Here is a 24592-nt window from a genome sequence, read left to right as displayed (position 1 = left end):
ATTACAGACAGAGATTTTGTGATGATGATGGTGGTAGTGGAGTTGACATGAGTTTTTAAAGTTTTTTGGTTTTTCCAAGTGATTTTACTTAGTAATCCTACAAATGAATCTTCAGCTGCGTAGCCTCCTTGCTGGTCTCTGAGTCCCCTAAGGCCTACTCATACCTCAGGGCCTTTGCACCTGCTGCTCCTTCTGTCAGGAGTGTTCTTCCTCCGTGTGGACAACGCTCACTGACTCTCTTTTTTTTAAGTTCATTTATTTATTTTGAGAGACAGTGTGAGCGGGGAAAGAACAGAGAAAGAAGGAGGATCTCAAGCAGGCTTCATGCTGTCAGTGCAGAGCCCACGTGGGGCTCAAACTCACAAGACCGTGAGATCATGATCTGAAGGCTCACTCTCTTATATCCCTCGGGTCTCTGCTTACATGGCCCTTGCTGAGATGGGCCTGGCCATACCACCTACAGAAATGGCTTTTCTATCGCTGTTCCCTTACCGTGCATTGTTTTACTCCATATTTAACATATTTAACATTTGCTAGATGTTTATTTTTTTTCTCCTCCCCAATAGAGTGTAAAGCTCACGAGCACAGGGACTGTGTGTCTTCTGTGTATCCCCAGATCCTTGAGCATAAATATTTGACTGAACTGAGCACCTACTACATACAGGCCATCATGCTGAGTGCTGTGGGTGGCATGGTTTCACATGCATTGCTTTATTCGGTCCTTGCAATACCCCCTGGGAACTTGACATCATCACCATCTTACAGAGGTGGAGACTGAGGCCCAGAAAGGGGGTCTCCCAAGGGCTGATAGCTCCACAGAGTGGTGACGCCGACTTAAGCCCTTGAGTGTCTTACATCCAATTAGATGTCCACACATGAGAAGCTACTTCCAGAAGAATAAACTTTCCAAGTCATAGATCACAACAACTGAAGGAAAGAAAAGGAGGCAATAATAAACCATCAAGCCAAAGTACTATGTGTAGGGGTTGACCCCACACAGTCAGGTTCAAATCCTGGCCCTGACACATGTGAGTGATGTGACTTTGGGCAAGTTACTCAACTTCTCTGTACCCCAGTTTCATAATTTCTGAAATAAGAAGAATAATAACGTGGGCCATCGTTATAAGGATAATGATATAAAATGAGATGTAGAGTTGTGCTGAAGATTAAATGAGGCCACATACATGGCACCTAAAAGTAACACATAGAAATACTCTATAGATAGATGATAGATGATAGATTAGATAGATAGATAGAGGATAACTGTAAGTACTACAGGGCAGGGAGGTGGATTGAGATTCCTCCAAGCCAAAGGGGCTAGAGAAAGGGGTAGGGATGTTCTCTGTTGTTCAGTTGGCTGATGCACACAAGGGAAGGGGTTGTTCAGTGGACCTGGTGGCACCCTCTTCAATTCAACTGAGCTGTTCACACATGGCGATAAACGCCACTGCTTCCTGATTCTCTTGATAGGTCGAATGCAGCCACTGAGGAAGTGTTTGCAAGCCAGAGTCTCCTCCTTTTTAAATGTGTTTCTTAGAGCCCACACTGAATAGTTTATAACCCCAAATAGAAGTCACTGCCTTCCAGAGCAGGCTGTCCTGTTGGATGTCTCTAGACAAGGCAGACTGAGTCCTACATTGGTGGAAATCAGTGGGAGTCTCTAAGTTCTGTCTGTCACATACCTGAGGTTTCTGGGCAAAGACAATATTCTACAAAGTAAAAGTCTAAAAATTACAGCTCATCAGGCAACCAACCAATAACACATTGATGAGATATGTCCAAGATCTAGAATCCTCCTGGGTGTAAAGGAAGTCCTTGGGGTCTTTACAAATATTAATGATGGGTTTTTAAAAATTATAGAAGTGGATCATCGTGGGGGCTCCCAGGTGGCTCAGTAGGTTAAGCGTCCAACTTTGGCTCAGGTCACGATCTCACGGCTCGTGATTTTGAGCCCCACGTCAGGCTCTGTGCTGGCAGCTTGGAGCCTGGAGCCTGCTTTGGATTCTGTGTTTCCCCCTCCCTCTGCCCCTCCCTCACTCATGCTCTCTCTCTCTCTCTCTCTCTCTCAAAAATAAACAAACATTAAAAGAATAAAATTAAGAAAGAAAGAAGTGGATCACTGTTGCAGGTAAATTGAAAAGCACAAATTAAAAAGCAAGCACTCTTACTAACTGCTGCCTTCAAGAGAACTATCGTGCAGCACGTCTTTTCCTCGCATAGAGAGCAGGGTTTAGGGGTGATATCATCCAGGGCCTGGGCAGAAGGAATCAATCCTTCTATAACCCACTGACAGATGGCCAGCTTCTTCCACATGATATCCGGCACAGTCCCACTTTTCCAGGGTTTCTGAATTTGCCAAAACACGCTTCCTCGCCTGGCATGGAGGTAGAGGACGTTGTGTCACTGTGGCGTATTATCAAGCTGCCACTCCCTCTGCCTGTGACAGTTGTGTGGAGGGCAGACATTTGCCCTTCAGTCTCACGTATGCCCATTTTCTCTAAGAGTTCAGAATCTGAAACCGGACTGCCAGATTCTTACCTTTCAAACCCGTCTCTGCCACTTATTAGCAGGGCCAATTATTTAATGACTGTCAGCTCGAGTTGCCTCACCTGACCAACAGGGCTCAGAAAGGTACCTATTTACTGTAATGATGCGTCTGTTGGATCAGAGTGTTATGTGCCCCTATGATAGGCACTTAGTAACTACTCAATAAATGCTAGCTGCTGCCGCCACTCCCAGCAGACCCAAGTCCAGACTGGAATTGTGCTGGTTTTATGCAAATTGCCTAGTTCTGATCATTATCGACTGATTTGTGAGCCGAGGTACTGATTTGTGAGCCGAGGTACTTGCATTCCTGCTCTGGGGCATTGGGAGTCAAACCTCTGAAAAGACCAAGAATCAGAATCACTTTTCTTTCACAAGAGAGGAACTTACAGATAGGAGTCTGATGGCGTTGGGTAGAAGCATGTCCCTATTTTATTTTAAAAAGAAGTTCCAAACGACACCAACCAAAGTTAAAAAAAAAAAAAAAAAACAAACCCTTTCAGGCCAAGCAAGTCAGAATAATAATCAGGTACAAATAACACATGGTCCAGCCGACAGCAAGTTCTCACGTAGGGAATGCTGATCAGAAATTCTTCCCTTTTTGTGCTGTGGCACGTCTCTGGTAGTGTGATGAAGTCTATGGACCCTGCTCTGAATAAAGTTTTTCAATGTACAAAATAAAAAACACAGGATTACAAAGGAAACCAATTCTATCGATCACATTGAAGTCCTTAATGAAAAATATTTGTGCTACGGGAATATATGCACTCCTTATTCATGCACTAACATGATCTATGGGTGGGACTCCTAACGACTGTACTTTCGAAGTCTGATGGATGAACGTAATTGATATTTCGAGATCTGTGCCGTAATTCTAATATGACGTGAGAATATCTGTGACTTCCATTGGTAACAAAACACAGTTACCGCTAAGACTATTGTATGTTCCTAACTGAAGGGAAGGTTAAATTGAAGTCCAAGGTTGGCAAAAATAAAGATGTACGCTTTCCCCACCCCAGTTCATGTGCGTCCTCCGGGCATCTGCAGACCCCCAGGTTAGGGAGCGCTGGCTGAGACCAACCCGGAAGTGCTCAGGGAGTGGCGGCTCCAGGAACGATGCCCAGGGGACCCGCTCCTCCAGCATTGGTTCTGTGCACCGGCTCTGTTGACTGGGTGGGTTTGGAGCCCCACGGGGTGGGGGCCACGGTGAGTTCACTCCTGAGAAACGGCCCCACCTCCATCCCTCAGCAAGGCTCCACTCGCAGCGCTCTGCTCTGGGTGCGAACCAGCGCACGCCAGCGTTTCTTTCTCGGTTGGCAAGTGCAGGTGTGGACGCCAGGACCCGGCAGATAGCGCAGGTGCCGGGCTTGGGAAGACGAGAAAAGGAAGTAGAAATTCTCCCAAAGGACAACGGTATTGAGCCTGGGGAAGAGTGACAAAATCTGTGCCCATCCTACCTTATTCAGACTATCTCGCCGCTTTGGAAATAGCATGACGATGCTCAAAGAAACTTGCTGCTGTTAGAGCTTCTTTAGATAGCTGTAACATAGCATCTTCCCCAGACGGTTGCTAAAGGAACTGGAGAGTCTGAGGAAGGGGTGCTGAGCTGTTACACAGCCAGGGTTCCGGGGACCCCTTATTCCCAGTTTCGCTTTTCCGCGGTGTCACTTACCTGTGGTCAGACGTAGTCCAGAAGCAGATGATCCCCTGATGATCTTTGGAGGGTCAATAGCCTGACACTCAGCTCATTCGTGTCGCTTCATCTCGTCACGTAGGCATCTTATCAGCTCACGTTATCACAAAAAGAAGGGTGTGTCCAATACAGTAAGATATTTTGGAGAGAGACCACATGCACATAACTTTTATTACAGCATATTGTAATAATTTTTGTTTTATTATTATCAATCTCTTACTGTGCCTAATTTATAAACTTTCTCATAGGTATGTATGTGTATGAAAAAAAAACTGTGTGTGTGTGTGTGTGTGTGTGTGTGTGTGTGTGTGTGTGCGCATACAGGGTTTGTTACTGTCTGAGGTTTCAGGCATTCACTGGGATCTTGGAGTGTATCCTTATGGATAAAAGGGGACTGCCCTACTTCCAAATAATTAAGCATGTGTGGCAACTTTGAGTTTTGCATTTCTAATGAATTCTGATGTAATTTGGCTTATCTTTGTGACCCAACACATGATAGATTCTCTTTAGGAGATGTGTGTGTGTGTATATGAAATATTAAATCTAGCATGGCGACGATATTATTCTTTTGTTCTTATTTGCTTTAGGTGTGTCCAACTCTAAAAGCAAACCAGGAGTATGGGCAACTGCTGTCCTCCTACAGTACTGTGCTTGTTCCTGTGGTGAAGTCTCCCACAATACTTGTTTTTCTTTCAAATCTGCCCACCATCTTGTACTTGGTGCTCAAGTGCTGTGCTGTTGGAGGCCTCAAGTTTAAGATTGCTACACCTTTTCCTACACTGTGTTTTTTATCATTGCATAATATCCTGTGTAACCTCATCAACCCTAACGCTCACCTTGTTGTCTACAAATGTCCTCACCCCTGCTGTCCTTTGTTTGCTAGCCCTCCAGCGATCCCCTCTTTAGCCTTTGCCTCTGGTGTTTTTCTGCTAAACATCCAGCTGGTTCTCTTTCTTTCTCGTCCTTCTTTTAACTTTTCTTTTTTTCCCTACGCTGACACTCTGGCTTTCGATGGAAAAAGGCAGTTCGTTCTCATTTGGTATAATGACGGATAGACTGGATTTTCTGTCATCCGTATTTTTCTTTATTATTGATTTTACTTTGCAGTTTCCTCTTGCTGTCCCTTTGCTTGGCAGACTTATTAACTTGCTGTTTTCCACCTTTTCTGGAAAGTTACTGTTTACGTTTCCTCAGTTATTTCGGTCCCTCCTCATTTCTCTGTGATTTGAAGATGAAATTCCAGCTATGTTTTGCACCAACGCTGTGAAGCTCCCCCCAGCACGAGGCGAGGCCGTGAGAGCTTTGGTTTCTCCCTCTCCTGCCGCCTTCTCGTGCTTAGCCAGAGTGCGTCGGGGGTGCTCACCCCTCCGTCCCCACAGACTCCCGACTTCTTGGTGTTGCTAAGATAGTTTGATGCTTTCACTCTAACAAACGATAAGATTTGCTCCCTTAGTGTGTCCTTTTTACTTCGAGAATCTTTATTTGGCCCTTATTTTGCACCCCCATTCCATCTAACTATGTAAACAGCCACACACAGTTACATCCTGATAGATAACTGTCTATCTGTAGTTAAGTATATATCAAAATAATATAGATAGATGGAGAGAGGGTGTTTGTATACATTTAAAAATTTATTTATGGCACAATGCTAGTGGTTTGTTGTCTTCCCCCTTTGCCTGGCCAAAATCTCCCTTCTGATGCATTTTCTGTTTAGATAACGTTCTTTTGTGGGTATGTTCCTCCTGGAGTATTTGGGTGAAATGTTCTCTGAACTTTTGCATTTCCTCGATACCATTTTTTTTTTCACCCTGATGCCTGAGGCATAGCTTATTGGTGTGCAAGGTTCTTAGGGTGAAGTTCTTTTTTTCAGTAGTCTAGAGAGGTTACTCCGCTATCCTTTGGTTTCTAATGTTGCAGATGGGAAGACCGAAGCCAGGTTTATTCTTCTGTTCCTTTTTTTGGAGGGGGGTGGTGGTGGTAACTTGTTCTGGAAGGTTTCAGAATGTTTTTATTACCCTTTGGAGATCTGGCACTTTGTTCAGAATGGCCAGATGTGTGTCTTTCCTTGTTGATCTCTCCCGGGATTCAGGAGCCCCCCCCCCCCCACCCCCGCTTTGTCCAAAAACCTGGGTCTTTCTTCTATTATTTGTTTAATTATTTCCTCTTCTCCATCAGTTCCTTTTTCTCTGTCTGGGACCCTGGATAGTCAGATCTTCTGTGGCCTACCTCTGTTCTCCAAATCTCTCTGTTCGCTTTTGTTTTTTAAAGCTGCCTTTTTTGTTCACGAGTTCCTCTATGCTCCATGTCTTTGCTCTGCTTTTGAACTTGTTTTTCTAATTGATCTTTCCTAATACTATTGGTTTGCTGTATTGACTACCAGTCTTTCAGTTCATTTACGAACTTTAGAATGTGTTTAGTTCAGTAATCGTATTTTTGGATCAGAATTTTGCATGTGTGTGCAATCTTCGTAAGTGTTTTTTTAATGTTCTGTTCAAATGGATGCCTACAACACAAGCACCGTACATCCTCTCCGCTGCCCCCAGGCCATGTCATTTTACATACTGGGCACATTTAGGCTCTGCTGCGGGCACAGGGCGGTCCCATCAGTGATGGAGCAGTGACGAGTGGAAGGCAGGCTGCTGGTTCCCCAGGCTCCTGTTGCCCTCTCAGCCTTCTTTTGTGCTCCTCTGGGCTTATTCTGGGGGTGAGGAGTCCTTCCTGTGCAAGTGGAGGGGTAAGAGGTGGGAATGTGTGCTTGTACATGGGATAAGCTCTTCCGGGGATCCAGAGCTGTCTGCCTGTGCCCTAGGGCTCCTCAGCCTCTTTTCAGAGCCCCTGTTCCACTGCCCAGCTGCCCCTGTCCCAGAACTCACTTATCCTAGCTGGCTGTGAGTCCCCCCCCCCCAGCCGCTGGGCTCAGAAGAGGCTGGTGGATTGGATTTGGGACAGAGAAGGCATGACAGACGTTGAGGGTAGGTCTCTCCAGAAGCCATCTCCAAACTATGATTGCTTTATATTTGTAAAAGTGAATCACAATCGTTGTCAAAAGGGGGACGGGGGGTGGGGGGGAGGGCAAGCCACTACAGATGGTACAAAGTGAAAAGTAAAAGAGTCTCCTTGTTTCTGTCCATTCTCCCAGGGTAGCCGCTGTTAATAGATTAATAGATTGGCAGGTCCTTCACATATTTTCTATTTCCTTACATACTTATTTCTTTAAAAACATGAATGGGGTCACACCATATATACTGTTTTGCAAGTTGTTGGCTTTTTCCCCTTCGTGTGTCAAGGACTTTATTTTTCATATAGGCTAGTCACATTTTTAAATGACTGGATGGCTTTCGACTGTGAAGATACCAAAACATGCTTAATGAGTGCTTGTTATATACGGTTTTCTCTACTGTGAACAACGATGCTTTGAAAAGCTTTGCGTACGTCTGGGCGTATTTCTGTAGACCAAGTTACTAGCGGTGGAATATGTGGGAATATGCTTTTTAAATTTTAAGAGCTTTTCCTAAATTGCCCTCCAAAAAGCTCAAGCTTGTTATTCTCCACCTACGGAATACGAGATTTGACGTTTTTCACGCTCTAGCTGACACCATATTATCATTCTTCTAGTTTCTGTGAGCCTGATAACATAAAATTCCATCCTACTGGTTTAATTTGAAATTTTAAAGTGAGGAGTGAGGTGGTACATTTTTTCATGTACTTACTGTCCTCTCGTGCTTTTCTCTGTGAGTTACTTCTTCACGCTGGGTTCTTCCTTTTCCCATTGACAAGAAAGTTTCATGGTATATTGTCTGTCTTGCGCTTCTTATGGCGGATTTTGCTCTACCGGTATTTGTAATTCTCTGTTGTTTGATCAACCTTTTGACCTTGTTTCTTCAGGTTTCATGTCTTCATTGGAATGATCTTCCCTCCTTGAAGATGACATCAATACAAAGAACTGACCCATGGTTTCTTCTTATACTTTTATGGTTTCAGCCTTCACGTGTAAATCTTTGCTCTATCTTAAATTTATTCTGATGTCAGAAGTAGAGAAGGGATCCAGCTTAACTTGTTGAATTTTTTCTATTTGGCTACTTATTTAACCCAACATCGGGGCCGGGGTCCATTTTCTTTCCGGCTAATCTGAGATGATACCTTTATTGTAGATTAAATTACCACGTGGCTGAATCTTTTGTTGAATGACTCAAGGTTTAGGCACAGGAGAGCCTTGCAGCTGAGGCATATTGGGAGCTTGACTCCTGAGTGAAGGATACGGGCACCCAGGAGAATCTCCACGAGACTGAGAGCGGAGGTTTCTCTCTTGCCTCTGCTTAGCCTCCCCTTCCATACTCATCTGCCTTTCTGTTATTGGTGTTACAGATATCTGAGAAATACGGATTGCCTGTGGAGAAGATCGCAAAGCTTTACAAGAAAAGCAAAAAAGGGTAAGAAAGAAACAACTTAAACTGACTTCCAAATCAGAGAAGTCTACATAGTCCCTTTAAAAAAAAAAAAAATGGTGTCTGCCTTTTGTTAGTTCTGTTTCCACCTTTTATAAAAACTGTGTGTCATCCTTACAAAGGATTGCTGAGCAGCTTGCAAACGCAGTGCATTTTGAAGATCTTTAATAAGATAGGGAGGGAGGGAGACAGTGCATTGTCATGATGCCGCCTGAGATGTCCTATTGCAATGTCAGAGTGGTGGAATAGAAGGGTCTGGAAGGGGTGAGGACACTGGGGAGAGTGGCAAAGTCAGCTCTGCCAAGTGTGGAGTGTGTAAAGAATCACATGCTACTCTGGGGTTGGTTTCAGGGTGACACATGAACAACCAGAAGCGCTCAGGGTATAGCGAATTCTTCTGAGGTGAATATTAACAAAATGATCTAAATGACCGTTGGACCTGCTTATTCTCAGCGTTAAGAACAATAACTCATTTATGAGGCGTTCAGTAGGTTCTGGGCCCCCTGCAAGTGCTTTATATACACTGCTCTGTTATTCCTCCCCACGCTACCACCCCCCAGCCTTCCTAGGGCTTCCTGTGTATGAGGGTCTAAGAGTAGAGGCTGCGGGAGCTGGATTTAGTCCCAGGAGAGCGTTTCCACCGAGTCAGCTTCTGGAGTTATTTTCCTACAGAAAATAACTTTTTCCTAAAGAAAACGGGTCTTTAAACTCTTCTCTGAGCCTCTGTCATAAAGGAGATTGATTTGCTGAGATGCTCAGGCTTTCTGAGTGATGGGTCTCTTGGTAGAGCAGGAGTCAAATGGGAGACCTTTTCCACTGGAGCCCTGTTGGGATGCTCCCTTAACTGTATGTTACAGTTTTCCTCACAGTCCGTGCAATAGGCTGAGTGTATTCCTTTGAGGATGAGATTTGAGTGGTGTCTCAAGGTCTTACTGCCGAGCAGAAATCCTCAGTGCAGACATACAGTCTGACGGCGATAATGTTTCACTTCCATCGAGCGCCATGTTAAGCCCTGCACTAAAAACTTTAATCCTTACGACAACCGTCTAGAGAGGAGTTGTTTTTCTTATTTTTGCAGAAGAATAAACTGAGGCTCCTAAACTTGCCAGATGACACATAGCTGTCAAATGAGTCAGTTCTTCGATGGCAAACTGAGATCTGTCTGATTTCCAAATGAGGGAGAGACCCTGGAGGTTGTTGGTTCTCTTAAAACTAAATCCACTTGGGATAGTTGACCATAGGTCACACGTGGTGAAGGGCGAGCTTCAGAGCCAGGCAAAGCCAATTTCCGATCTAGCTCAGCCACGAACCAGCTGGATGACCTTGGGGAGCTGATTGACCTTCCCTGCACTCAATTTTCTCATTTGCAAGGTGGTGATGGTCACGCCTACCTTCAAGACTGCTGTGAAGAGTAAACACAAGGTCTCTGAAACCCTGAAACACATTACATTCCCAATGGGGTAGCCACAGTTCTTCATCTTCCTCTTCCTCTGACTATGGAGTATTTTTTTTTTTTTTTTTTGAGAGAGAGAGAGAGAGAGAGAGACCACAAGCAGGGGAGGAACGGAGAGAGAGAGAATCCCAAGCAGTCTCCGCCCTGTCAGCACCAAGCCCGATGTGGGGCTCGAACTCACGAACCATGAGATCATGACCTGAGCCGAAATCAAGAGTTGGATGCTTAACTGACTGAGCCACCCAGGCGCCCCTGGAGTACTTTTTTAAAGTGTATTTTCAAGAGGCAGTATGGTTTAATGCAAACAGGGGACCCGTGTAGGACCCGGCTCTGTCACTAGCTTAGTGTGTGATTTCCGGCTCGTCTCTCTGAGCCATAGTTTTCTAATCTATAAAGCAAGAGGGTTGGGTTGAATGCCTCCGGAGACCTGTTTAATAAGGAGTCGTGAGGTTAGTTCTGACCAATCGAGGCTTTGGGTTCTTCAGACTGCTTTCTGCGGGAAGAAAATATTATGAGGGTCTTCTTTTCCTGCCTTACCTCCTCTCTGCTCCACCCTTCCCAGCCTCCCTTGCCAAAGAATGGCTAGGGGAGCCCCCAGCCTGGGTCGGCCCTTGCCCACCGCTTGCTGTTGATGGCATCTTTGTTTCTTACCCCCCACCCTCCTCCCCGGCAGCATCTTGGTGAACATGGACGACAACATCATTGAGCACTACTCGAATGAGGACACCTTCATTCTCAATATGGAGAGCATGGTGGAAGGCTTCAAGATCACACTCATGGAAATCTGAGCCCTGGTCTCGGCGTCCCCTCAGCAGGGGCCCTCGGTGCATTCCTCCCTGGGAGAGGTGGAAGCCCCGGCCCAGAGCCCAGAGCCCTGCCCCCCCCCCCACCCCCCCAACTGCTGTTACAGACTGTGCTGGGAGCCGGGCGAGGCACAGAGCCCCGTCCCTTATCAGTGTGTCTGGCCCATCCCCTGGCTCCTGCTGGAGCTAAATCCTGAGCCCCTCAGGAAGGCGCGCTGGGCCTGTCAGACACTTATTTATTGTCCACCTGTTTCTGGAGCCCCGGGGTCCAGGCCTGCCAGGACTCTGCAGGACACTGCTGGCCCCAGGTGAGACCGTCCAGAGCCCCCCCTCACCTTTCAAGGGAAACACAGCCAATCTGTTCACCCCGAAGAGCCCAAGAACGCCTCACCTCCGCTTGCCCTGAGCGGCTGGTCAGAACGAGCTGCTGCCCGCTGCCGCCGTCGGCGGGGTCAGAGGTGGACACCTGCGTCCTCGTCACAAGCCTTCAGGTGTCTCTGGGGAAGGCCGTCCTGCTAAACACGTCTGGGGGTTTCCAGCGAGTGGCCGCCAGGCCTTGTACAGGAAGACATTCGGCTACCGTGTAATTAGTAACCCAGAAGGTACGCCTGGCTATTATGTACATAGTGTTTATAATATGGCAATAATATATTTTACCTGCGGTACGTGGGCATGTTTACTGCCGCTGGCCTAGGGGAGACGCGTAGCTGAGGCTCCGCTTTCTGCGAGAGGTTTGCAGGGGACGCGCTGGGACAGGGAAGCGGCCTTCGGGCTGTCCGGTGACTGCAGGGGTGCCAGCGGGCACGCCCGCCCTGTGGGCCGCCACGCTTGCCTCCCGGTGATGTGCTTTCCGGCCTCTCTTACTCTCTGAACGGTCTCGTCAGCGGGAAGGGTCGGATTGTCTGAGGCCCCAGCTCCTCCAGCTTCGGTGAGCTTTCCGGACAGACCTCAGGGGGCTTGCGGCTGGGCCCCGTGCTGGGGCCACTGCAGAACTTGGTGATCATGAGGACCCGGCCTCTGTGCAGCGCCCGACAGTTGACAAGTGCGTCTTTCATCTCACGTGGCTCCCCCAAAAGCCCAGCTGCAGTTCTGAGAGTGATGCCAACAGCTTAGCTTCGAATTCACAGGCCGGGGGGCTGCTTCCCGTGGCCACCTCTGCTCCGGGCTGCTGGATTCGGGGGGACGGGGGGAGGGGGTGCCCCCAGAGCCTCCTGGCTCTTCCGAAGGGCAGCCCCTGGAGGAGGACTGGGAGAGAGAAGGCCTGGTCCTCCCGTACATGCTCTGGGAGACGAAGAGTAGAAAAAATGCTTCCCTAAACACGCGCGAAATCATGAACCGTCCTGGGCCGCTGTTCTCTCTGAAGGGACAGGTAGGTGGCCTGGGGGTTTGCGTTCGCCCTTGTGGGTTGAAGCACTGGCCTTCAGGTAGCCAGACACGTCCCCAGCCCCAGGTCCTGCACTAGGGCAGGTTCTATGTAAGGGCCCAGATTTGTTTGTAAAGCACTTTGACGTCTCACCCAGGGAGCTCTCTCTCCAAGGGCTCCCTGCCTCGCACCCCACCTGCCCCTGACGCCCAGAGCAGGACAGAAGGGCTGCTTCCAGCCCAGCTGTGTCTCCTTGAGGCTACAGACGATTTGGATGGAACGGAGAGCGGGTGCCGCGCCGAGGAAGATGTCCGGGTGATGGTAACGGGGCACCTTTCTGTGTCTTCTGGACACGTTATCCCTTCCTGTGGTGCCAAAGGTTTGCATCCCGGATTCAGTTCTGCTCCCATCTGTTCCCTCCTCCCCCGCTCTGGCTGCCATGCCCTGGACCAGCAGCATGGGGACCCTCCTGGGTCCTGATGAAGCTCTGTTCTGTGACGGACAGATTCAGTGTTGAAAATCTATGACGTACTCTGCACTTCGCGTGCTCCTTGCCTCAGAGGTGGATTGGAACGTGACTGGCAGACGAAACGGCAAATACTGTTGGGCTGGGGCAGAGACTCCAGAGTTAGGGAAAAGATAAGATTTGCGGCGTCTGACACAAGTTACCCTACCCTTTTTTCTCTAGTCTCTTTGGGGAAATGTTTACTGGTCTTCCCCAAGGCAGAGGATGATCAGAGACGCCTTTGCATTTGTTTCCAGTCCCTGAGCCATCACCGTGGTGACCCCCACCTACTAGAACAAAAAACGTGAGGGCCAGTGCCACCGAAGGGTGGTGCAGAGATAGCATCACCTCCCATCTGATCTGCCCCCCATCCTTCTCCTGCCCCCTCTGCATTCTCAGAGTGTCCATGGTCTAGCTTGGATGTATGTCAGCAGGGCTTTGATGAGCACAATTTTCTGAGCAGAAACACTCTAGAAAGATAGGAAGACTTGCCTCTTCTCTTGTCCCTTAAATCTATTACACTTAAACAAATATGCTTCTCTGAAAAAAATCCATGTAAGATGAGGGACACGTAAAACACGTATTTTTCTTACACATACCCACACTGCTTAGACTTAATGGGTGTCTGGAGACTGGAACCAACAGAAAAACGCAGTCAGATGTCATCTTGGACTTGGATCCTGAAAGACTAAGGCACGTCCCAGCCCAGAAACTTACGAGGCGTGAAATGAATCAAACATTTATTTTCCTTCTTATTTGAAATTAGGAAAATGCAACAGAAACAGAGGGTTTGTGCCAAATTCTGTGAACGGCCCTTTCTTAAAAACAAGCAAGGGAGATTGAAAGATGGACAATTTGCTCTCGTGTTTTAAACAAAAGAAAAAGGCAAATGTAACTTAATAGTTTTGTAAATGGGAGAAGGGGAATCTATAAACTATAAATACAGTTATTTTATTTTTTGTACATTTTTAAGAGAAAAAAAATAAATATTCATAACGTCAGAGTAAATGACAGTGTCTGGTGCTTTCTGTGAGGTGGGTGTTGGGGCTTCTTTGCCTTGTTGGAAAGAAGCCGCAGTGTGGCCTTGGGAAGATTCTAGGCCCCCTTTGGACACCTTCGGGTCCTAGACTTCAACACAGCAGGCACGTCCTCTGCCTTCTGCTCCACCCCATGGTTACATGAGGAGAGGGCTGAAGAAATCAAGACGCCTTCACTGTGCCGCGATGGGCCACCAGGGTGGTTATTCTTGGCCGGCTCCTCAAGGCAGGGAGAGTAGGTCCTGTCCACACGCTCTTACCTTCCTCACCGCCTCGCTCACGCTCATCCCCATGTAAGTTATCACAGGAACTTTCTGGCTCTTTAGTTCATTTGTACCAGCCCCTACAGAGGCTGAAACCACATGGCTAAAACTCCAGTTCCATCATGATGGTCTCTTGCCCCCAAACTCCCAGGTCACTAGGATCTGTCAGCTCAGAGGCAAACAGCCGGACTCAGGATTCCAGTGTTTCGTTAGCGCTTCCTCTGCCTGCCTCCTCACTGGGCCACCATGCTGTTCAGCCGTCATCCACGCTCAACTCCAGACAGCCTCTGAACAAGCAGCATTTCTTTCTTTCTTTCACAGTAAGGTAAGTAATGAAGCTACGTTATTTATTCTAGAAAGGCTTAATACTTTGAAGCTTGTAGGGTTTTACAGTTCTTAGGCATCAATCAACTAAATCTGATGAAGAGACCTATGCTGATTTGTTTTTCTGTTTCCTGACAGTGAAATATACACACCCTAGATACCCGAATATATGTTTTAAGCGCAAATGTTTCCATTTATCTGGAGTCACCCGGATGCTCACAGCCTGGGAGATGTCACATGACGAGCCCTCTTGAAAATAAAGAGCAGCATACAGCTCTCGCTTTAGCTTCTCTCCAGTCTTGCCTGGAACAACGCAAAGCCACAAGATGGCGAGGCCTAAAATAATCATTGGTGGTCTTTGCAAGTCGGAGGGAGGGGGCAGCGTGAGTGAGGGATACCAGCGTTTCCGGTTCAGCTCTGAAGGGAGGATGGGAGGCCAGGGGCTTTCATCTCTTTCCCCCAAGCAGAAGTCTCATTCTCCAGAGGACCCCTTTGAATGTGATGACTTGGAGGAAGATTTCACTCGCAGCGTCTTGTCGACTCAGCATTTGTTAACTCACACGGAAAAGACACCACAAACTTCTACGGAAGAAATCCGTGTGTGCGACATCCACGCGGCAAAACCTGCAGTCAGTGGTCTGACCACAGATGACGTGAGAGAAGTCACCGGCCGATACTGTCCCTCGTAGTCCCTGGTGTCGCCTAGTCCATCGCTCCCGAGGGCACACGTCCCTGGGCTAGCTCTCCTGTGGACCAGCATTTCTACATCCTTCTGCATTTCACACTGTCTACATACACAGCTTTCAAATCTTGGCTAAAAATTTGCCTCGAGAAAGTCTTCTCTGATGGCTGCAACCCCAGTGACACTCCCAACAGCCGCTATGCCGGGACCAGAGGGCAGGGGAGAGGAGGCTGGGGGAGGAACTGAGGGAGGAGGCTTCTGGAGGGATTAGCAATGGGCCACAAGGCCTTTTTGCCATGATCCATGTTCCACGGCCTCCATGGGTGGTCAGGTGGACCCACAGGTCCGAGTAGGTCCTGTAAAGGATGTAGCTGGTCTCCACATCTGTCCTGAGGCAGTCCCTCCCTTGGCCGGTGGCAGCCAAGGTGCTGGGTGTGCCTCGCCATCTCCCCCGCCCCCCCCCCCCCCCCCATATGGAACTCTGGTCAGGTAGGTGAGGATGACCAGTTGTCAGGGCCACAGGGTCCCGTCCCGGCTCTTGCCTTTCACTCTGTGCTAATTCGGTTCGTTACTTTGCCCCATGCTAGGGACAAAGAGGCAGGTTAGATGTAGTCTGCCCTCCGAGGCAGTGATGTAGGTGCAAAGTGATAGTGGCCTGGCATCAGCACAGTAATAAGGGCTCATCCTGGGAGAGCCAGGGTTCTGTCATCACCCCAGTTCTAAGGCATAATATAACCCCTCCTACCCTGAGCTCTTGTACAATGTAATGAAAAGTCACCAATGTGAAACTCACTTTGGGAAGGCTGCCAACTCGAGTGTCTGAGCCCATGGAACTGAGGGTCAACAGGAATGGGTAAGGGATGGTCACTGCGTCAGTTCAGGTCGTCCAAGAAGCAGAAGCCAGGATGGGATTAGACATTCAAGAGATTTATTGGGGAAACTCATGTGAAAGCTAAAGGGGTAGTGAGCAGGGAGAGAGAGGGAGAGTGTGTGGACTAACCCCTGTGAAAGGAAAGAAAGGAAGGAAGGAAAGAGGGAAGAGAGAAGGGGGGAGGGAAGGAGGGAAGGACGCTTGGGTAAGAGGAGCTTCAGACTGCCTCAGCCAGGCCGCTGAGGAGTCCTCGAGTATAGGTCACCTGCAGGAAGAATCTGTGTGGGGCAGGAATGGCCCAGTTCTAACACTCCACCATGTGCGGTCACTGGGAGCAGCCCCAGAGAATGTGGCCTCAGAGTAAACGCTAAGGTGGTTCCAAAGATTGCAGCCAGAGCCTGTCAATCAGCTAGCAGGGCTCTCAAAAGGTAAGATCTGAACAGCACCCGCCCCCCCGCCCCCCTCTGCCCTGGTGACCACAGCCAACTCCTTCTAAAAGGTCTCCCATAGAGATTCACTGGGGCTCTATTCTTACAAGTAACATTCATCGAGTGGGGTTTCTGGTCTACCAACTTAGTATGCTCTACCTTTTTTCCTCAGGGTCCTCCATCCCCACACTTCTCTGAGCTCTGCTAAAGAGGTACATGGGTTAATTTGGGGGACTCATATTCTAAGAAACACAATGGGGGGCCTCTGATCAGCCAGAAGCAGCAAAAGAGAAGGGGATGTTGAAAGGGCACTAAAGGCAAATGTTACCAGCTTGTTCCCTGGGTAGCAAACACCACTCCTGCACCACTCAAGAAAGAACTTGATGTCTGCTCTGCCATGGACATAGATGTAGGTTACTCTGTGATTGTATTCAGTGTGCTGGACAAAACTTACCAGCTGAACTGTGAGCTTCTTTGCTAATAACTCCTACCCCCCCTCTCCCAACATACACACGCCTTCAAGACTATAGTGCCTGGTACTGTGTTGAGTCACCATTGAACACTCAGTACCAGCTCAGTAAAGTGATTAAATACTGGTATTGGGAAGATAGAGTCTGTCCATCTGTCTACATGTGTATGATATACTGGTGGTAGCTGTTGGTATTTAATAAGGGTCGGCAGGCTGAGCTGGGCAGAATTTTGAAGTATTTTCACCATCCTCTCTAGAACTCTTAAAATGCCTTCTTTTTCCTGGAATAGTGCTGGGAAAAGAAGGCATGAAATAAGACTCTCTGAGGCTCTTGCCCCTTCTGAGCTGCCTTAGGGGGTTAGCTCCACACCATGGAATGTTCTCAGAGTAACCACTGGTTGCAACCCCAGGGATGTCTGGGACCGTGCATGGTGCATTCGTACCCAGTGCAGCAAGCACCCGAGACCTATCTAAGTCTTGGTCAGCATTCAAGTGTTAGAGAAACCTGGGGTGCCTGGGTGGCTCAGTCGGTTGAGCGTCTGACTCTTGATGTCGGCTCAGATCATGATCTCAGGGTCATGGGATCGAGCCCCAGTCCTGGTCCACACTAAGCATGGAGCCTGCTTGGGATTCTCTCTCTCTCTCTCTCTCTCTCTCTCTCTCTCTCCCTCTCTCTCCCTCCCCCTCTGCCCCTCCCCCCTCCCCAAATAAACATTTAAAAAACAACAACAAATGTAGAGAACCCTGTTTGACATTAATGTACCATTGGTTACACCCTTGGCCTGAACATCTTTTCACTATGCAACAAACCTTTCTATTTTAGGCAGATTTGGTTGATTCTCTGCTGCCTTGGGAAATACAAGGCTCGATGTTCTTCTTCTTGTTTTTCTTGCAGCTGAAGAGCCACCTCAAAAAACAAGAGTGCTGAGCATACTCAAGCCAAGAGAGGCACGTGTGAAGTATTGACATTTCTTCCAGAGACAGTTCTCGGGATCTCTTTCCCATACTTAGAGAACTCTCAGACGACTCCTCAACGGGTATGCCCCCTCCCTGCCTGGACTAGGCTGTGAGGGGATCCAGTTGAGTTGGGGTATTAGGACAATGCCCTGAAAACAGGAGCCTTAGTCTTGGAAATTTGCTGGAACTTGCCAGGTTGGCTCCAGCAGGTGCAGGAGTGCAGGTTCCTGATCTGTGTGGCAGCTGCCAGCCACCTCTCCATCGGTGCCATGAGCAACAGGCTCAAAACTCGAAAGTATCATGACCATTGCTAGTCCGTAGGGACAAACGGTGAAGACAGAACCCCTGCAGGCCAACTCCATTCCCACAGGAGGTCTGGATGGCCCGTGAGGCACCTACTGTAGCTGACACTCAGTCCCTTTTTTCTAGGTTAATGGCCTTCTGTGCTGGAGGCAGGGCCAATGACAACGACAAAACACACACACCCTGATCCGAATTGCATGGACGGTGTGGGGTCTGCATCACATCATCTTTTCTACGGACTCTTCTCCAGACTGAAAAGGTTAGAGGGCAGAGAAGAGATCAATCTGTCACTGAAGAGGAAGTTGCCTTCCATTGCACTTAACGTTTGGACTAGAGTTTGCAGCTCCAGTTGTGAGGAAGGAGAGGCAGTGAGAAGAAAGTGAGGGCCAAGAAATAAGTGAGTGGAGAGAAGTAAGGAAGCCCACGTGCAGACCCAGGATGCTTTCGGACAGGGCTTTGGGCTCGGCACCTCCCCATTCCCCTCTAACAAACCCAGGCTCCCGTGTCTCTAGGGCAGGAGCCACGCCCGGTGGGGGGAGGTGGGTATCAGCACCTGGACCCTCACTCAGGCATATTGACCTGGGGCAGCATGGTCAATGAGGCACAAAACCCTTATGTCCCAAACAATCAAGTGCTTGAATGCCAAGCTAGTGAGACACAAGGTCAACTGATATGGGGGCCTCTCCACATGATGGGATCTGTGAATATATATAGATGATCCTTGAACAACATGGGTTCGAACTACATGGGTCTGCATATATGCAGATTTATAATACTGTAAATGTATTTTCTCTTCCTGTGACTTTCTTACATTTTCTTCTCTAGCTTGCTTTACAGTAAGAGTACAGTGTATAACCTATATACAAAATAGGTGTTAATTGTTTATGTTATCAGTGAGGCTTCTGGTCAACAGTAGGCTGTTACGTTTTGGGGGGTCAAAAGTTATATGTGGATTTTTGACTGCATAGGGGTCTGTACCCGTAACCCCCCCCCCCCCATTGTTCAAGGATCAACTGTAGATTATTAAATCCATTTGTGGAAAGTGCCCCCTGGACATGGAGATGGGATGGGACAGCACCCTCCACATCCCTTCCCCACCCTCAACAAGGGTATGAACGGATAGTCGGCCACTCTGTATCATCCTTCAAGTCATAAGCCACTTTATTCCAGTCCCTTGAAATCACAGACTGCCTTGATTTTAGACAGAACAGACCATTTCCAGAGGTCCCTCAACACAGCAATGACAATAAACAGCCCAGCAAAGGAGTGACATAAACTTTTAGGCATTCAACCTTCTGGGTGCTGCAGAGTCCCTTGGCCAAATTTAAGTGCATTGCATTGGACATACAAAGCCCTTCCTGGGAAGGAATAGAAGAGAAAAACAACCATCGAGAAAATACAGACAGGGTCAATGGCAGGCCAGGACGAGGACTATTTCTGTGCATCTCAGGCATGTCGGTGTTCGTCAGCCATGCATCTGGCTCTGTTTTCTCTCCTAAGCAGCTGGAGCCCCTCTCCCCTCCTTCTCACTACAGCTCTCAGTTCTAGGGAACTGGATGAGTCTGGCTCAACAAGATGTCCTGACCGAAGGCAGAGCCCAGGCGGACTTGCCCAAATATTAACGGACTCCCCACCCTCTTTGGAGAACTGAAAGGGAGGAATTTGGTCTTCAGTCCACAGCAGGAAGGGCTTTCCCTCCCAACCGCCGGGTGGGGGAAGGATGCACCTCCTGAACACGACCAGCAGAGGTGCTGGGTCCCTCACCCCCTCTGCTCTCCGCCTCTTAGGGTAATCCCCTGGTTTTCAGACCCAGATCTTACCACTCGGCCCAAGGAGGAATTTGGCAAGTCTCAGGGCTGACCGACTGGGAGGAGCTGACACTTAGAGGAAGATAAAGATTATTTTACCAAGTCTAGGCCTCCAAATTTCATTCTGCAAAGTTGGTTCATTTTGGCCAACCATACAAATTCAGATTTTTGCTACCAGTTAAAATGGACTCAAGTAACACAGAGGAATCTAGAGTTAGAATGGACTCAACATCATCTTCCTCACGGTTATTTCTGTCTTTCTGTGGGTCATGATCTTCAGGAAGTAGCTTCAGTGCAGACAGACCCACTAAGGACCTCTCGGCCTCCTCCTGGGGCAGGCTCTACCATCTACATCCTTGAGGGTTTGGACTTCCCCATGCCCACTGCTTGGGAAAATATGACGGACTTACCTGTGATCAGCAATTTTTACTCTTAACTTTCAATTCCAATTAGTGTGCGTGAGATTGCCAGACCAAACAGTGATGCAAATTTGCACTGTCGCCTCTCAAAATAGAAATCTGCATTCAGAGAACATGGTGATGGAAAATACTTTGGGATTCCCCATAGCAGGCCCTGGATATCACAGACGCACTGGCCCATGCCTTCTTCATGATGAGTCAGCCGGCTGCCCGACCTCTGATTGTTTGAAGGGCCACTGCGAGCATGAAAAGGTCAGTATTCCAGATACAGCTCCCTAATCATACATGTGGCTTAAACCACTGGGAAGTCCCAAGAATTTATGGTATATATATTTTTTGGGGGTCTAAGGAATATTGATCTATTCAGAAGAGCACCACACTTCCAATCTAATACCACTGGGCTGCTGGGCTGAGTGAGCTAACCATCACCTCACATCTCTCACAAATATGAGCCTTCTGGTGGCTCCCAAGGACGTGTCCCACTTAAACCTGCCCTAGTCTAGTCTCCAGGCACAACCACTCTGGAAATGCATTCGAAATTAAGGTTGGGTCCTAGTCATGGTGACTTTGTACTTCTCTGGAATATATAAAATATACCTGTAGATTGGTGCATTTGTGCAAAGACAGATATGACTTTAAAACAAGACATAGACATTCATTATAGTTGGCTTACTTCACATTAAGCTACTAAAAACAGTCTTCTGTAATAAGATTGTATTAGTGCTCACTAAACATGCATTTCATTTAAACAAGGCAAAACACTTAATTTGGTCTGCAATACCCAATAGTTTATGTACAGCAGTCTTTTGTCTTAATCACAATAGGCAACAAGATGGGTCTGGTTTTGTTATATAAGTTACCATTTGTGTTTAATTTCCAAAGAAACTCATCTTAGCTCAGCTAGTGTAAACGCCGTGAGAAAACAGCTGAGCCATCATTTTCCTCTTCTCTACGAATTTACCTTGACACGTTCACAGCTTAGACACTACAACAGCCTGCTGGGGAAGAGGGTGGAGTGGACGCCTCCACGTCCCTTCTGTAGCCTGGCCCCAGAGGGTTCCTTGTCCTTGTGGAACCCAGCACATGGCACCATCACCCCGAGGGCATGTGCGACTCCAGACCCGGGTGGGGAGTTTTGTTTTTCCAACAAGCCCCTGGAAGCTTGCGATTGAATCACTGGACCGAATTGTTTTCCCTTCTCTTGCCTCCCCGAGTCTTCGGTTTCAGAACAGAGACATTGGAATCAGAAGAAAAATGACAATAATAATAGCGATGGAAAAATCATAGAACAACGAACACCACAAGGTCTGTGCAAGACAGCACTGTCCATGCTCGGCCACAAGCGATTGGGGCTCCGGGCATTCCCACAACAAAGGAAGCTGAAGGCGTCACGGAGGAAGGTGCATCTGACCTCACGGGGGGGGCAGCATCACCATCAATATTGTTTGGCAAAAAAAAAAAAAAAAAAAAGACAAACTTGTTAAAAAGGAAGATCGAAAGGGAACACAAGCAGCTCTACGATCCATAGGGCGCGGGGCTCAGAACTGGCCGGCACTGCTGGGGTCACACTGCAGGAGACGCACTATGGACGGGTCGCTCTTGGCCCCTCGGATGAATTCCTCCAGGGACAGTTTTCCTAGAAAGCAAGAGGACAGGTGAGCGGCGGCTGGTGGCAGCTGCAGGGCCTTACGGTCGTCCCACTGCATCTTGGTGGCGGCGACCGCTCACCTTCTCCCCTGCGGTCGGTCGCACCCTCTGCCCTTCCCGCCTGAGACCCATGGGGCAGGGCGCGGCTCATCACCGCAAAGCTAGCACCTAGCACGGCACCCTGCTTCCTGGGAGCCCATCGCTGACCTGGTGGCAGGTGGCCCTGACAGGACCCCTGCCCTCATAGCTCTTCCAGCTCCAGCTCCCAGGAGGGGGTGGGAGGTTCTCATTCAGTATTGGTGAACAGTTATCTGGCCTTTGTGGTAGTATTATTATTATTATTATTATCATCATCATCATCATTTTAGAGAGAGGGAGAGAAAGAATCCCAAGCAGGCTCAGCGCTGTCAGCACAGAGCCCCTGATGCTTAACGGACTGAGCGACCCAGGCGCCCCTGGCCTTTGCATTTTTAGGAGAATGAGCTGTGCTCTGTCAGCACCAAAGCCGTCATGGGGTTCCCACGGTTCCCAGAGCCTGCTGGCCTCCTTCGGGTGCACTTAGGTCTGCTGCAAGAGTCCCTCTGCTTGCATGTGAGCAGAGGGGCCCTCGCAGACATCTGGGGGGAGGACCTTCTTTTGGACAACATGGGAGGAGGCTGCCCCTCCATCCAAAGTAAGGAGAATAAAGGGGTGTTCGCACGAGGCAGACGGATGCCCTGCCGGGTCCTTTGGGTCAAACAACAGGCTAGAGGAGGGACACCTGGCCTCCTGCGATCCCATTCCTATCTGTGTGTCCCTTTTCTTTCTGAGTTAGCTGGAATATATATTGAATTCCCTTCTGTCATACTGTTGTGGAGGGTGGGGGCGGCACAAAGCTTCTCCACCATTGCTGATGCTTCCAGAAGGGTCCCTCCTTGGGAAGAGCTGCTGGGCCTGCTCTTGATAGGAGCTCCCACAAGGGACCTGCTCCCCCTGCCCCCGAGGACAGCCCATGCCCACTGGGGCTTCCTGTTGCTGTGGGTCTTGTCCAAATGCCCTCAGGCTCTCACACTAGGCTCTACCCGCCCCCGCCCACCCCAACAAAATCCATCCTCAAGGATTGTCTCTTACTTCTCCACTCATTCCAGACCCAGACAGGAAGGATACTGCCTACGGAAGCCTTCACCACCCCATACTCAGAGACATCAACAAATATGTCTTCCCCTTCGTCACAACCCCCTCCCCCAGCACCTAGTTCTCATTTAACCAAATCTACTTTAGCTACGAGGAGGAGAAAGGTGGGCTTTTATGCATCTATTTATTTTTAATATAGAGCAGGCTGCCTCTAGGCTTTGTGTCCTGCCCCTGCTCTGGCAGTGGTTAAAATGGTGATAACTTGTTAGGTTTGAAAGGCTGGCATGAGCAAAGGCAGAGGGCAATGGCCACTTGAACACTTGAGGATCTCCAAAGGTAAGCCCTGGGAACCTTGGACCAGAAGCAGCGGGGAACACCCAACATTTCACCTCTATGTCTGGGTCTCTTGGATTAACTCCCCATGTGCTTCTGAGTAGACTCCAGGGCTACGTTGCCTGTGTGTCCTGACTTTTCCAGTCTGAGGCCTGGGGCTCCACGCAAAGAGCCTCCACCAAGAAGAATCTCACAGTGGGGAGACTGTCGGTGAAGCCTCTGCTCCAGGCTCCCACCCCCTCCCCACTTTTGCCCCTTAGAAAAGCACCGGGCTTTTAGCAGCAGGATGTGTTCCGCGAATGCTGCCCCAGTCAGGACCCCGTGACACCATTATAGCGAGCCTCTAACTCCCTGCCTATGAGCAGCACACACGAAAGTTTTGTCCTCCAGCACCCGCACCTTCGCTCATCCTATAGCTCTCTTCCTGCCAGGGGGCTGGGCCCTAGAGCAGGACACAAACCCACCTGTGCTCCCCTGGAGCACCAGCAAAAGGTGCAGTTGAAAATCAGCAAGTTCATTAACTGTCAAACAATCCCATTTGTTTTGTCTTCGCAAAACAATCTATCCGCCGTGAATTAAGGTGCGTAAGGGGAAATCGGATGTGACAGCACCTTTGTGCAGGAAGCAAACAGATTGGTCCGCACCCTGCAAAGCCAGATTCTCAGGCAGCTGGTGCCCCAGAGGCGCGTGGAGTAGAAAGAGAGGCTCCCTGTACTACAAAGCCTCCTGTCATTCTGTCCACCAGCACCATTTGGGGGATACAAGAGCGTTTGCACGTCACGGACAAGATTTGCTGGGGACGCCCAGGGAATCAGGGGAGCTGGCAATAATAGCAAGTGTTACCCTGCCTGACGCGTGGGTTTCTTATGTACCAGACTCAGCGCTCAGCGCTTTAAATTCAGGTGTCCCATCTAAATAGGGTGGCCAGATTTGGCAGATAAAATACAGGATGCCCAGTTAAACACTGAATTTCAAATAAACAAGAATTCTTCTCATATAAGTATGTCCCATATATTTCACAGGGCTTACTTCTAGAAAGAAAATCATTTGTTTATCCAAAATTCAGAGTTGATTAGGCCTCCTATAACTTACCTGGCAACCCAATATCTAAAACCCACTGTCCTTGAGTTTG

General features: G+C 48.6%; 2 protein-coding genes across 7 annotated transcripts in view; one reads left to right on the top strand and one right to left on the bottom strand.

Annotated features, from left to right (window-relative positions):
* GRHL2 (grainyhead like transcription factor 2) overlaps positions 1–13814 on the top strand; it is a 168854-nt gene extending 155040 nt beyond the window's left edge. For all 4 annotated transcript variants that reach the window (XM_045454032.1, XM_045454031.1, XM_045454030.1 and 1 more), the window contains exons 15-16: positions 8603–8667; positions 10809–13814. In XM_045454032.1, the coding sequence (XP_045309988.1) occupies positions 8603–8667; positions 10809–10923 (180 nt within the window). In that variant the 3' untranslated portion in view covers positions 10924–13814. The remainder of the gene's footprint in view (positions 1–8602; positions 8668–10808) is intronic.
* A 5463-nt stretch (positions 13815–19277) lies between these two features.
* Positions 19278–24592, bottom strand: part of NCALD (neurocalcin delta) — a 279891-nt gene continuing 274576 nt past the window's right edge. For all 3 annotated transcript variants that reach the window (XM_045454028.1, XM_045454029.1, XM_045454027.1), the window contains one exon: positions 19278–22003. In XM_045454028.1, the coding sequence (XP_045309984.1) occupies positions 21906–22003 (98 nt within the window). In that variant the 3' untranslated portion in view covers positions 19278–21905. The remainder of the gene's footprint in view (positions 22004–24592) is intronic.

Source organism: Leopardus geoffroyi, chromosome C3 (assembly GCF_018350155.1).
Source record: "Leopardus geoffroyi isolate Oge1 chromosome C3, O.geoffroyi_Oge1_pat1.0, whole genome shotgun sequence".
NCBI classification, from domain to species: domain Eukaryota; kingdom Metazoa; phylum Chordata; class Mammalia; order Carnivora; family Felidae; genus Leopardus; species Leopardus geoffroyi.
This window is presented reverse-complemented; position numbering and strand designations above follow the sequence as displayed.